Raw genomic sequence first — 14,313 nt, 5'->3', positions numbered from 1 at the left:
ACAGGAAGAAAAGCAGGCGAGAGAACCTGCCTCTGAGAGGTCCCAGATAGCATGATGAACCAGCAAAGCAGCCACTGTACCTACATTCAGGGAACTAGAGAAAAGCGTGCTTCAGGAGATATGAAGGAAGGCATGATGCTAATGTCTCATCCAGTAGAAAATATCAATAAGGAGACAGAAATTATATAAAGGAACCAACTGGAAGTTATGGGAAAGTACAATAACTAAAATCAAATTCCACTATAGTATCTCAACACCAGACTTGAACTGGCAGAATTAGCAAAGCTGAGGACAGGTCAGTGGAGATTATGCAGCCTCAAGCCACAGAGAGAAGAGATACAGAAAAAGGACAGAACCTTAGAGAAACATGGGACCGCATTAAGCACAATGTATGCGTGGTGTGAAAACCAGTAAGAGACAGAAAGAAAAGGGCAGAAGAAACATTTGAAGAGATACACAAAAATATCCCAAATTTGACGGAAAATTGCAATCTAAATCCAAGGAGCTAAACGATGTCAAAGTAAGATAACTCAGTGAAGCTCTGGGAACTGGGCAGAGATCTACAGCAACCAAGGGAATGCTCAGTGAAGAAAGAGCCGCATTTAAATGGCAGAGAACTCTGTGGCGCTTTCCATCTCCCCAGTGCTGCACGGCACAGTAAGAGGGGAGCAGCAGCCTGGGCCCCCGGTCTCTTTCACAATGTGCAGAGAGCAGAGAGGCCCTCGCCCCCACGTGAGGGCTGCCTGAAGGACTGGTCTCGGTGAAGCCTAACTGAGACTGAGTGAAAAGCACCCATACAGACCCAGGGAAAATGTCCAGAAAAGGCCTCCAAAGAGCTTAGGCCTCCACGCTGCACTGGTTAGGGCAAGTCTTCCCTAACTTGGAGCCAGTCTGTGAAGACTGGGAGAGGTGGCCGTATTTATAATGCCAAATTTTCAAGAAAAGATCACATGCATACAAAGAAACGGAAAAAATGGCCCACTCAAAGGAAAAAATGAATCTCCAAAAATGTCCCTGAACACATATAGACTTCATTCTTACTAGACAAAGACTTGAAAACAACTGTCTTAAATATGCTCAAAGAGGAAAACACAAAGAGCTAAAGGAAATCAGGAAAATGATATATGAATAAAATGAAAATATCAGCAAAGAGATAAAAATAACCAAACAGAAACTCTGAAGGTGAAAAAGGCAATCAATGAATTATAAAATTCACTAGATGAATTCAAGAGCAGGCTCAACCAGAGAGAAGAAAGAATCACCAAACTTCAAGACAGGCCATTTGAAAAGATTAGGTCTGAGGAGGAAAAGGAAAGAAGAAAAATGAACATGGAGGAAGTGACTTGAGGGACACCATTACACAATATACACATTATGGAAGCCACAGAAGAAGAAATGGGGCAGAGAGCTTATTTGAAGAAATAATGCCCCAAAACTCTCCAAATTTGAGGAAAGACATGAATATACACATACAAGAAGCTCAAAAAAACCCAAGAAGGGGACTTCCCTGGCAGCATCGTGGTTAAGAATCCACCTGCCGATGCAAGGGACACAGGTTTAATCCCTGGTCCAGGAAGATCCCACATGCCGTGGAGCAACTAAGCCCATGTGCCACAACTACTGAGCCTGCAAACCACAACTACTGAGCCCACGTCCCACAACTACTGAAGCCCGAGTGCCTAGAGCCCATGCTCCACAACAAGAGAAGCCACCACAATGAGAAGCCTGCGCACCGCAACAAGAGTAGCCCCTGCTCACTGCAACTAGAGAAAGCCCACGCACAGCAATGAAGACCCAATGCAGCCAAAAATAAATAAATAAATAAAATAAATTTTAAGAAGCCCCAAGAAGGATAAACACAAAAAGACTCACACCAAGACACATTACAATCAAAACGTCAAAAACCAAAGGCAAAGAGAGAATCTTGAAAGTAGCAAGAGAACAGCAGCTCGTCACCTACAAGTGATCCTCATTAAGGTTATAAGTGGATTTCTCAGTAGAAACCTCATAGGCCAGAGAGAGCTGGATAATATATTTAAAGTTCTGAAAGAAAAAAACCAAAAACAAAAAAAACAACTACCAATCAAGAATTCTATATCTGGCCAAAAAACAAACCAAAAAAAGTCCTTCAAAAATGAGGGAGAAGCTAAGATTTTCTCAGATAAACAAAAGTTGAGGGAGCACATTAATACTAGACCTGTCTTGCAAGAAATGCTATAGGCAGCCCTTCAAGTTGAAATGAAAGCAGCTGGACAGGAATGCAAAGCCATATGAAAATACGAAGTTCGCACATAAAGGTAAACATACAAACATACAGACCAGTATTACTGTAATTTTAGCTTATAATTACATTTTTTACTCTTCTATTGGATTTAAAAGACCTAAGTCAGAAAACAACTGTAAGTCTATGGATACACAATACATAAAGATGTAATCTGTGACATAACATGAAGGGATGAAGGGGGAGGGGTCAGAACTGTAAAGGAGTAAAGTTTTTGTATGTGATGGAAGTTAAACTGCTATCAGTTTAAAATAGATTATATATTTAGGATGGTATATGTAATTCCAATGGTAACCACAAAAATATCTACAAAATATACACAAGGGAAACAGGAAGAGAGTCAAAAAGTATCATTACAAAAAATCAACTGAACATAAACAAAGACAGTAAGAGAGGAAATGAGGGCCAAAAACTACAAGCTATGCAGAAAACAAATACCAAAATGGCAAAAGCAAGTCCTTCCCTAACAATAATTACTTTAAACGTAAATGGATTAAACTCCCCAAACAACAGACATAGACTGACAGAATGGACAAAACATTCTGAGTTTTATCAGAACATGAACATTATGCTTATGAGAACATTATGCTGTCTAGAAGAGACTCACTTTAGAGCTAAGGACACACATAGGCTGAAAGTGAAAGGATGGAAAACACTTGCCAAGCAGATAGTAACCAAAAGAGAGCTGGAATGCTTATACTAATATAAACAAAACAGACCTTACGCCAAAACTGGTATAAGAGACTAAAAAGGACATTATATAGTTTATTATTATTATATATATATATATTTTTTGGGTTGCGTTGGGTCTTTGTTGCTGTGCACGCGCTTTCTCTAGCTGCGGCGAGTAGGCGCTACTCTTCATTGTGGTGTGTGGGCTTCTCATTGTGGTGGCTTCTCTTGTTGCAGAGCACGGGCTCTAGGCACATGGACCTCAGTAGTTGCAGCACACAGGCTCAGTAGTTGTAGCACATGGGCCCTAGAGCATGAAGGCTGAGTAGTTGAGGCATGCGAACTCTAGCTTGCACAGGCTTCAGTAGTCGTGGCACGTGGGCTCAGTAGTTGTGGCTCTAGAGCACAGGCTTGAGAGTTGTGGCAGAGGGGCTTAGTTGCTCCACAGCTTGTGGGATCTACCCAGCCCACGGATCAAACCCATGTCCCCTGCATTGGCAGGCAGATTCTTAACCACTGCACCACCAGGGAAGTCCAAAAAGCACATTATATGTTAAAAGGACATTGTATGCCAATTTACCAAGAAGACATAACAATCATAAAAATATATCCACCAAACCTCAGAGCTTCTAAATATATGAAGCAAACACTAACCAAACTGAAGAAAGAAACTGATAGAACGAAATTATAGTAGAAGACTTTAATGTTCCACTTCCAAAAATGGATAGAACAACCAGAGAGAAGACCAGTTAGGAAACAGAGGGCTGAAAGAACACAATAGACCAATTGGACCTAACAGACACATTACATAACACTCCACCCAAAAAACGTAGAATACACATTCTTCTCAAGTACACATGGAACATTCTCCATGATACATCATAGCCAAGGTCACAAAAGAAGTCTTAATAAAAAGATTAAAATATATAAAGTATCTTTTCTTATCACAGTAGAATGAAACTAGAAATCAGAGCACAAGGAAAACTAGAAAATTCACAAATATGTGGAAATTAAACATCACACTCTTAAACAATAAGTCAAAGAAGAAGTCACAAGGGAAATCACAGAATATCTTGACAAGTGAAAATGAGAACACAACATACCAAACCTTATGGGATGCAGTGAAAGTAGTGATAAGAGAAAAACTTACAGCTATAGATGTTTACATTAAAAGAGAAGAAAGACCTTAAATCAACAACCTAACTTTACACCTTAACTAGAAAAAGAACAAACTAAACTCAAAGCTAGCAAAAGAGAGGAAATAAGAGCAGAGATAAACAAAACAGAGAATAGAAAAACAATATAGAAAATTAACAAAACCAGGAGTTGGTTCTTTGAAAAGATCTACAAAATCGACATACCTTTAGCTAGATTGACTAAGAAAAAAATAGAGAAGACTCAAATAACTAAGATCAGAAATGAAAGAGGCAACATTACTACTGTTTCTACAGAAATATTACAAGACAGTACTCTGAACACTCTAACACTAACAAATTGGATAACCTAGATAAAACTTATAAATTCCTAGAAACATGGAACCTACTAAGACTGAATCATGAATGAGTAGAAAAGGTGAATACACCTGTAACTAGTAAGGAGACTCACTCAGTAATCAAAAGCCTCCCAATGAAGAAAAGCCCAGGACCAGATGGCTTCACTGGTGAATGCTACTGAACATATAAAGAAGAGTGAACACCAATCCTCCTCAACCTCTCCCCAAAATTTGAAGAGGGAACACTTCCAAATTCATTCTATGAGACTACCATTGCCCTGATACCAAAGCCAAAAACATCACAAGAAAACAATGGACCAATATCCCTCATAAATATTGACTGAAAAATCGACAAAATAAATACTAGCAATAGGAATTCAACAGAGTATTAAAACTATTATACACTATGATCAAGTGGGATTTATTCCTAGAATGCAAGGATGGTTCAACATACAAACATAGATTAATGTAGTACACACCACGTTAACAGAGTGAAGAGAAAAAAACCCACTTGATTATTTCAATGGATGCAGAAAAAGCATTTAAGAAAATTCAACACCCTTTCATGATAAAAACACTCAAAAGACTAAGAATAAAAAGAAATTACCTCAGCATAATAAAGGCCATATAAAAAAGACTACAGCTAACGTCAGACTTGATGGAAAAAGACTGAAAGCATTTCCACTAAGATCAGAAACAAGACAAGGATGCCCACTTCCGCCATTTCTACTCAATATAGTACTGGAAGTCCTAGCTAGAAAAATAAGGCAAAAAATAAAAGTAATAAAGGGCAACCAAACTGGAAAAAAAAAGTAAAATTATCTCTGTTCACTGACAAAATGATCTTATATGTATAAATTCCTAAAGATTGTACAAAATACTGTTATAACTAATAAAAAATTTAGGAAAGTTTAGGATACAAAATCAACACACAAAAATCAGCTGTTTTTCTATATACTAATAATGAATAATCCAAAAAAAGAAATTTAAAAAATAATTCCACTTACAATATCATGAAGAAGAACATTTAGGAATAACTTAACTAGGAGGCAGAGACTTGTGCACTAAAAACTACAACACACTGCTGAAACAATTAAAGAACCAATAACTGGAAAGAAATCCTATGTTCACAGATGAGAAGACTTAATATTGTTAAGATTTCAATACTACCCACCCAAAGTGATCTAACTCTATCAAAATCCCAACAGTGATTTTTGCAGAAATAGAAAAATCCATCCTAAAATTCATACAGAATCTCAAAAGAGCCCTGAATAGCTGAAAAATTCTTGATAAAGAAGAACAAAGTTGGAGGTCTCACGCTACCTGATTTCAAAAATTGCTGCAAAGCTACAGTAACCAAAACAGTGCAGTACTGGCATGAAGACAGACATGAAGAGCAGCAGAAGAAAATACACAGCCAAGAAATAAAGCCTCACATATAAGGTCAAATAACTTTTGGCAATGGTGTCAAGACCATTCAATGGGGAAATACAATCTTTTCAATAAATGGAGCTGAGAAAACTGGATATCCATATGCAAAAGAATGAAGTTGGACCCTTACCTAACACCATATATAAAAGTCGACTAAAAATGGATTAAAGACTTAAATGTAAGAGCTAAAACTATAAAACTCCTAGAAGAAAACATAGGACAAAAGCTCTATGGCATTGGATTTGGTGGTATTTTGCATATGACACCAAAGGAATAGGCAGCAAAAGAAAACAGAGAAATTGGACCTCATGAAAGTTAAAAATTTTGTGCATTAAAGGACACTATCAACTGAGTAAAGAAGCAACTCCAGAATTGGAGACATATTTCAAATCACATATCTGATAAGGGATTAACATATAAAATATATAGAGAACTAGGGGCTTCCCAGGTGGCGCAGTGGTTGAGAGTCCACCTGCTGATGCAGGGGACACGGGTTCGTGCCCCGGTCTGGGAGGATCCCGCACGCCGCGGAGCGGCTGGCACCGTGAGCCATGGCTGCTGAGCCTGCGAGTCCAGAGCCTGTGCTCCGCGATGGGAGAGGCCACAGCAGTGAGAGGCCCACGTACCGCAAAAAAAAAAAAAAAAAAAATATATATATATATATATATATAGAGAGAGAGAGAACTAAAACTAAACAAACAAGAAAAACCCCAATTTAAAAATTGATCAAGTACTTGAATAGACAGTTCTCCAAAAGAGATACTGTCCGTTAATAAATGGTCAATAATCATGTGAAAAGATATTCAACATCATTAATCATTAGAGAAATGCAAATCAAACCACAATGAGATATCGCTTCACACCCATTAGGATAACTATTATCAAAACAAAAACAGTATAAAAAACAGAAAATAAAGAGTGTTGGCCAGGATGTGGAGAAACTGGAACCTTTGTGCACTGTTGGTGGGAACTTTAAATAGTACGGCCCCTATGGAAAACAGTATGGTGGTCCTCAAAAAATTAAAAATATATAGAAATACCATATGAGCCAGCAATTCCCCCTCTGGGTATAAGCCCAAAAGAATTGAAAAGAGACCCAAACAGAGATTTGTACACCCATGTTCACAGCAGCAATATTCACAGTAGCCAAAAGGTGGAAGTGACCCAATTGTTCATCGATGGATGAATGGATAAAGAAAATATGGTCTGCACAGACAGTGGAATAGTATTCAGCCTCAAAAAGGAAGGGAACTGTGACCCATACTACAATACAGATGAACTTTGAGGACATCAGACTAAATGAAATCAGCCAGTCAGAAAACGACAAATACTGTACGATTCCGTTTATACGAGGTCCCTAGAGGAGTCAGACTCCTAAGACAGGAAGCAGATGGTGGGGCCAGGGGCTGGGGAGGGCTGGGGAGTCACTGTTTAATGGGGACAGAGTGTCAGCCGGGGAAGATGAGAAAGTTCTGTGCTTGGCTGGTGGTGACGCCTGCAGAGCAATGTGAATGTGCCTGACGCCACCGAACTTAAAATGGTTAACACGGTAAACCTCATGTTATGTGTATTTTACTACAGAACGAAAAAGCTAACCAATGGAAGTATACATTCTTAATCCACAGATGTATGAATTAAGGGTTGCGGAAAACGTGGCTTACAGTTAATGTGGGGAAGGGGCTAAAAAATGAGGGCGTGTTTTCCACTATTTCCTTTGGGCCATGGTCTTGCATGTGGCTCACAGGAAGTTCCCGCCTGGTCAGGTGCCTGCACGTTCAGCCCACCCCTCACACTGTTGCCAGATTCCGGGTCACAGGTGAGACCCTTTCACTCCTCACAAGTCTGACATCGTGAAGTCCACACTTACTACCACGCATTTTTAGATATCAATACGGCTGAGAAACTGAAGTTCGGCCATTTGCCACTTTACTCTCCTGATTCCCTTTCATACACCGTGTTCAGCCCCACTATTTTCATGGCCTCATCTCCTACCTTTGCTTATAGGAACTCCTCAGCTAGATGCTATTCCTTGCCTACATCCACCTGATCCCTCAAGGACCAGCTTAAACATCACGTCCTTAATTTTTCTGATCCCCACGGAAACCGCTGTTTTTGCCTCTCATTCCCACAGCACCTGTCTCGCACACGCGTTTCTTTGGGTGCCTGAGAAGTGGCTGATGACAACGAGTTCTCGGGAGGCAAGGCCGCACTTTATTCATTTCTGCAGCGCAAAGCACTCAGCACCCAGTTACACTTGCTGAATGACATTAGCGGCCCAATAAAGGAACAAACCTCTCTACCTGGCTCTGCACAGGTAGGGATGTGGGATACGGTGTCCAGTCTGGGTGACACATTTAAGCGGTTCATGGTCCAACTACTGCACAATCCATTTAGTGAAGGATCACATGTAAAGACAAATGACATAAACACATGAAAAGCTTGGCCAGCAAAGAAAAACACTCAGGGAAAATACTGAAATATGTGCCATCCAAGTAGAAGCCAGATTCTTAACTCTGTGCACTGGAGCAACAATCACCTCCCAAAGTGAGCAAATGTTTCAGGGAGACATTCTGTGCACTGAAGTGACGATCACCTCCAAAAGTGAGCAAATGTTTCAGGGAGACATTCTGTGCACTGGAGCGACGATCACCTCCAAAAGTGAGCAAATGTTTCAGGGAGACATTCTGTGCACTGGAGCGACGATCACCTCTAAAAGTGAGCAAATGTTTCAGGGAGACATTCTGTGCACTGGAGCGACAGTCACCTCCAAAAGTGAGTAAATGTTTCAGGGAGACAGATTTGGGCTCAATTGTTTAAAAACTCCAGTAAACAGAGCTGTCCAATTATGTAACAGGACTCAAAGTAGTGGCCACGTTGTTGAAAGGGGTGACACACACAGAACAGAAGATCATCTGTCCTAAGATTTTCTGTGTCAGCAAAGGTTTGACCAGAACAATCTAAGGCTGTTTATTCACTCAACTCACTTACCTACCTCATACTACTCTAGGCCCCAGCGACACAGCAGTGGCCAGGCACAGTTCTGACTGCTTGGCCCTTTTATAAGCTCCAAAGGACTACTTAAATACGTAGAGAAAGAAGACAGAGGCTAGAAAAAGACCAACACATATGTGAGAACCTGATAGGTGAAGAGTGAACATTCAAACCACCGTGGAAAGAATGGACTCTCCAAAAAATGAAGCAGGGACAACTGACAAGTCATAAAGGAAAAAGTGAACTGGATCCCCACACGTCCACAGCTTCAAGTCCAGGTGGAATTAAAGAAGGGGTGTGTGAAAAGCACACTCTAAAACTTTCAGGAGCTAATACAAGAGAGTATCTTTATGACCTCAGAGCAGAAACAGATTTCTTACATAAGACACAAAAAGCACAAACCAGAAAAGAAAAAGAGTGATAGTCAACCATGATAAACTTCCAAACTTCAGTTAACCAAAAGATCCCGAAAAGAGAGTAAAAAGAAAAGCCAAATCTGGGTGATTTTCCAATACATATCACCAGACGACTAGTATCCAAAATACATAAACAACGCCTATAAATCAGTAACAATAAATAAATAAAACAACCTAAAAGAGAAATAAGCAAAATACCTGAACGTTTGGCAGAAGAGGAAACTCAAATGACCCGTAAACACATGAAAAGATGTTCAGCGTTATCAGGGAAATGCAAAACTAAAGCCACAATGAAATACCATCTCATAAATGCCAGAATGGCAATAATTAAATTTATCAACTGTTGGCAAGGATGTAGAGTAATGGGAACTGTTAATACCCTGCCAGTGGCAGCGTAAGTGGTAAGACCACGTGGAAAAACATTTCGGTATCACCTCGTTAAGGAAGAAATCATGCTTCCTCTGTGGGCCAGCCGTTCGGCTTCAAAATGCCTACTCTAAAATAGCGAGTCTTGTGTACGTGCACCGGGCCATACGGTAAGAATAGGCATAACCATGTTGTATCGAAGAGCAAAATACTAGAAACAGCAGAACTGATACACTGTGGTTATGAGTCATCCTAGGGAAGAGTGCAGTAATGAAAATTAACAAACCCCAGTTACAGGTACTAACATGCATCAATCTCTAAAACGTAACTGTTGAAGGAAAAAAGTGCAGAATACAAACGCATGATTCTACTTAACATAAAGTACATATGTTTGGCGGCAAAACTGTAAGGAAAAGCATGGAATTCTGGCCAGTGGTTATCCTGGTCGGCGGGGGGGCAGGGGGTGGTACATGAACCAGGGGGCTCAGGAGGCTCCTGCCGGAGTGTGGTCTTCCTAGAGAAACTGGAAGGTGCACGTGCGGGATACAAGTTTGCCTGAACAACGTATAAGTCAATGGAAATCTGAAAATAAGACTGAAAATCATAATTGCACGCACCTATCCCAACAGTTTACGCTTGTGCATCTTCCGCGTATTATTTCGACTCTCAGTAACGTGAAGTACAGCTCTAAAATGCAAAGTGCCATCATACAGATGGGTCTGGCTTCCAGAGGATCACTGCTCAAACTCACAACACAGGTGCAGTGAGGCGCCGCGTGCAGTCCGGCCCAAACTGCCGCTGAGGCGCCAAGAGGACCAGGGGCACGCGGTCGGGACGGGACCAGTGCCGGCCTCTCCCCGCTGCTCTCCTCCCAGGACAGGACCCGTGAGACCTTTTCCCTCCGGATCCCCCGCCCACGTCCACCAGGCTCGCGGCCAGGGCAGGACAGCGGCTCTCGTCCGCAGGCCCGTCCGGAGGCTGAAGGCAGGACCGCGTGGCCCAGCCGAGGACGGCGGGACCGGTGTAGCCTTCCGGACCGGGTCCGCGGGCGAGGGCGGAACGGACGGGCCCGAGGCCCGGGGAGCGGGCGGACACGGACCAGCGGACCCGGGCAGGGGTGGGGGGCCGCGGAGGCGACGGACCAGTGGGCCCGGAAGCCCCTGCCCGCCTACCCGCGCACTGTGCGGACAGTAGCTCTTGCTGAAGATGACCACTCGGTGGCCCTCGATGAGGCCCAGCAGGCGGCGCCGAAGCTCCTCGCGGGCCGCGGAAGACAGGCGGCTGGTCCCGGGGGTGGACAGGCGGGCCCGGCGCCCGGGCGGCGACCGCGGCACGGATACGCCGCGGACATTGCCCAGTCGGCGGTTGGGAGCGGCACCGCTCGCCGGTCCCGGGGACGTCTGCGCCCGCGAGGGCGGCGGCGGCTGCGGCGGCAGCTGCGCCAGGGCCGCGGTGTCACTCCCGGCTGTGCCGGGCCTGCCCGAAGACGAAACACCTGCTCCGGGAGAGCGGACGGAGGTTAAGCAAGGACCCCGAGCGCCGCCCACGCCCTGCAACGGCCGCTCGCCCCGCCCTGGCTCCGCCCCGCCCCGGATCCGCCCCGCCCCGGATCAGCCCCGCTCCCGGCGCATGCGAACTAGGTCTCTGCCTGGGCTCTGTGGGAACTCGCCTGCCCTTCGCAAAGGGGCGGGTGCCAAGCTGTATGGTCTAGTTGTCCCAACGTTGGTATGCGCACCGCGGGAGCGCCCAGTCTCCGTGTGATCTCCCAGGGGTGACCCCTGTGGAGGACTTACTTCCACTCTTACTTCCACTCCACAAACCCCTTTAGGCCACCTTAAAAATAGATATATGGTCTTCAGTGAGGATGGATGTCTCAATCTTTGGAAAGAGTGAATAAATAAAACCATCTTTAGGAAAGATGGCTATTTTTTAAAGCTTATATCCAGCAAAGTAAATAAAAATACTACTGTGTTTCTTATCGCTACGAAGTTTTTAAAGGAATTTCCTAGGTCGCTACCCCTCAGTGCCTACTGCATAGAATTCTGGAGGCACTTCTAATAAAGGGACCCTGAAGTCATCTGTGCCAGAACAGGAATCCTGTATCCATCATTTGGGTGGCTGGGTGGGGGATCTCAGGGCTAGCTTGCTCATCATGACTTACAGCACCCTGCGGCCGTAGGATGAATGTGTTAAACCCCAATAAAGAGAGACATTCAACCACAAGACCAGCAGGCGTGGCCTGGTCCCTCTCAGGGGTCATCTCCTGACACCTTGTGGTTCACGGTGCTTCAGCCACACTGGCTTTCTCCCTGTGCCTCAGTTATGTCAAACACAGCCCCGCATTAGGGTCTTTGCATTTTCTGTTTACTCAGCCTAGATGTCCTCCCTCATCCAGCAAATCTAGCTTTTTCTAGGGGACAGTGTGAGAGGGAGATGCCTGAGGTCATTTCTCAGGCAGGCCGAGGTCAGCCCAGGTCTCCTGCTGACCATTCACTCACAGCCCCTTGCACGTTCCTTTCTAAGTATCACCTACCTTACTGTGGAATTGGCTTTATGGCTACAAATATGATAGTAAGAAGGAGAAAGGGCTGCCCACAGCTTCAACTTACGTTTATTGTCCTCAACACCCTGTGCCAAATTTGTTATCTACTTGGCCCTGAGGATGCCTCTAACCTTAGTTTTCAAAATTTAAGAGTTTCACAGTCAGGCCTCCTTACGATTAACCATCCTGTCCCCTTCCCGTCCTCAGCCTCCAGTCCTCTCCTTGGCCAGAGGCTGGGTCATTGAGAGAAAGGATAACATTTCTTTCTGCTTCCCTGCTTCCTGGGTTTTCCTTTGTATCCTGTTCATGGCCTTACATCTAGTTGATCCATCAAAGCTTCACTGATGGGCCTTTCAGAACTATGACACTGTTTTCAGGAAACTGTATTTTAATTAAGCTCTGAAAAAGCACAGGCTCTGAAGCCAGACAGCCTTGCTCAGAATCCCAGCCCCCCTGCTTCCTAGTCAGCGGTCCGAGACAACAGTCATGGGATGAAACTAATACCAGTTCCTACCTCAAAGGGTTGATGTGAATTTACAAGAGTCAAGACACATAAAGTGCTTAAGACAGCATCTGGCACCTGGTGAGCACACAATCAGTACATGTGTGAAGTTTCATTATTTACTCCTCCCAACAGCCCCAGAAAGGAGAGACCTCACAGGTGAGACAGCTAAGGATGGAGATGAGAACAGGATCTTCCCAAGGCCACACGGATGTCAGAGGAGGGGCAGACTCGGGTCTTGGGCCCCTCCCTCTGAGGTACTGCCTTCTCCAGAGTCAGCACTGCAATTCCCTTCAATTCCCTTTATTATGTAAGCCAGCTCGAGTTGTGGTTTTTGTTACTTGCAATGAAAAGCATCTTAACACATAAAAATATTTCAGGATTATGATGTTAGGTGTAGAAAAATTCATGACTCATAATTTCTTAATGGAGTATATTTTTTATCATAAAATAGCCTTCTTTGTCCTTGTTAACTCTTTAGTCATTAAATTCTATTTTTCCAGATATTACTGTGGCCAAATCTACTTTCTTTTGTTGGTATTTATAAACATATCATTTTCTATCCTTTAATTTTCGACATATATTTGCCTTTTTCTTCCATAGTTGACTCCTGGGGCAGGAAACAGCCTAATTAATCACCTCTTATCCCTTGTAAGTCCTTAATTCACTGAAGTCAGATTCAAGAAATCAGATGATAGAGCCAGGAAGACATTGACACAGAAACTAGATTAGTGGTTGCCTCGGGTTGGGCAGCAGGGGAGAAAATAGGGAGGCGTGCGGAGTGATGGCTAAGGGTTATAGGATATTTTTTGAGAAAAGAGTGTTCTAAAATTGTGGCGATGGATGCATAACTCTGGGAATATACTAAAAGCCTTTGAATTTACTTTAAATGGGTGCCTTTCATGGCATGTGAGTTAAGTTGTTAAATAAAGAAAATACGAATAAATAAAACAAGAACCAATTAGAAAACTAGAACTCTTAGAAATTTGATGTATTGTTGCCAAAACTTATTTATATATAAAAATATTGTACATAATATAAATTATTATGTATATTATATATAAGTATGATATGAATTATACATAATATAATATTACACAATTATTATTATCTGCACTTATATATTTCTATGTATACACACGTGTCTATGTATAAGAAAATTTCCCACAATATGGCACAATAAAGAGGCAGAAAATATGAGAGAAGAAACCAAAAAAATCAATCCATGAGGTTACAATATCTGTCCAATAGAAGCTCCAAAAATATAGACAGAGAAGAAGGGACAGAAATAGGAAAATAATAGTAATAATAGGAGACAACTTCCCAGCACATGAGCCTTCAGGCCAGAAGGGCCCTCTGAGTGCCCAGCATAACGGATCAAAAAGACCCACATGACAGCAGCACAAAATTTCAGAATATCAAGGATAATGGAAATATCCTACGAGCTTCCAAAAAAGGTGGGTGCAGGGGGGATGCATTTGGCATCAGACGCCTCACCAGTAACTCTGCGTGCTGGGGGGAGAAGGAACACCACCTCTAAATTTGTGAGGAACATTTATTTTGCACCTAGACATCTAGAACAAGCCAACGTTTAAAGGCAAAGTAAAGGTGTTTTCAGAC

At 42.9% G+C, this 14,313-nt stretch overlaps 1 protein-coding gene across 5 annotated transcripts in view; it reads right to left on the bottom strand.

Moving 5' to 3' along the window:
- Window positions 1-10,742, bottom strand: part of TXNRD3 (thioredoxin reductase 3) — a 41,906-nt gene extending 31,164 nt beyond the window's left edge. The window contains exon 1 of one of the 5 annotated variants that reach the window (XR_003796629.1): window positions 8,177-8,835. Coding sequence is in view for 2 of the 5 variants with exons in the window: in XM_029242309.1 (XP_029098142.1) it covers window positions 8,177-8,230 (54 nt within the window). In the remaining 3 variants the exon portion in view is untranslated. Of the gene's footprint in view, window positions 1-8,176; window positions 8,838-10,266 lie in introns of those variants that run through there. The other 4 variants (XM_029242308.1, XM_029242310.1, XM_029242309.1 and 1 more) reach the window with 4 other exon arrangements.
- Window positions 10,743-14,313: the final 3,571 nt, after the last annotated feature.

The sequence above is a fragment of the Monodon monoceros genome, unplaced genomic scaffold (genome assembly GCF_005190385.1).
Source record: "Monodon monoceros isolate NGI ecotype Baffin Bay Population unplaced genomic scaffold, NGI_Narwhal_1 Super_Scaffold_3, whole genome shotgun sequence".
Taxonomy (NCBI): domain Eukaryota; kingdom Metazoa; phylum Chordata; class Mammalia; order Artiodactyla; family Monodontidae; genus Monodon; species Monodon monoceros.
Note: the sequence above shows the minus strand (reverse complement) of the source record. Positions and strands in the feature narration are given on the sequence as shown.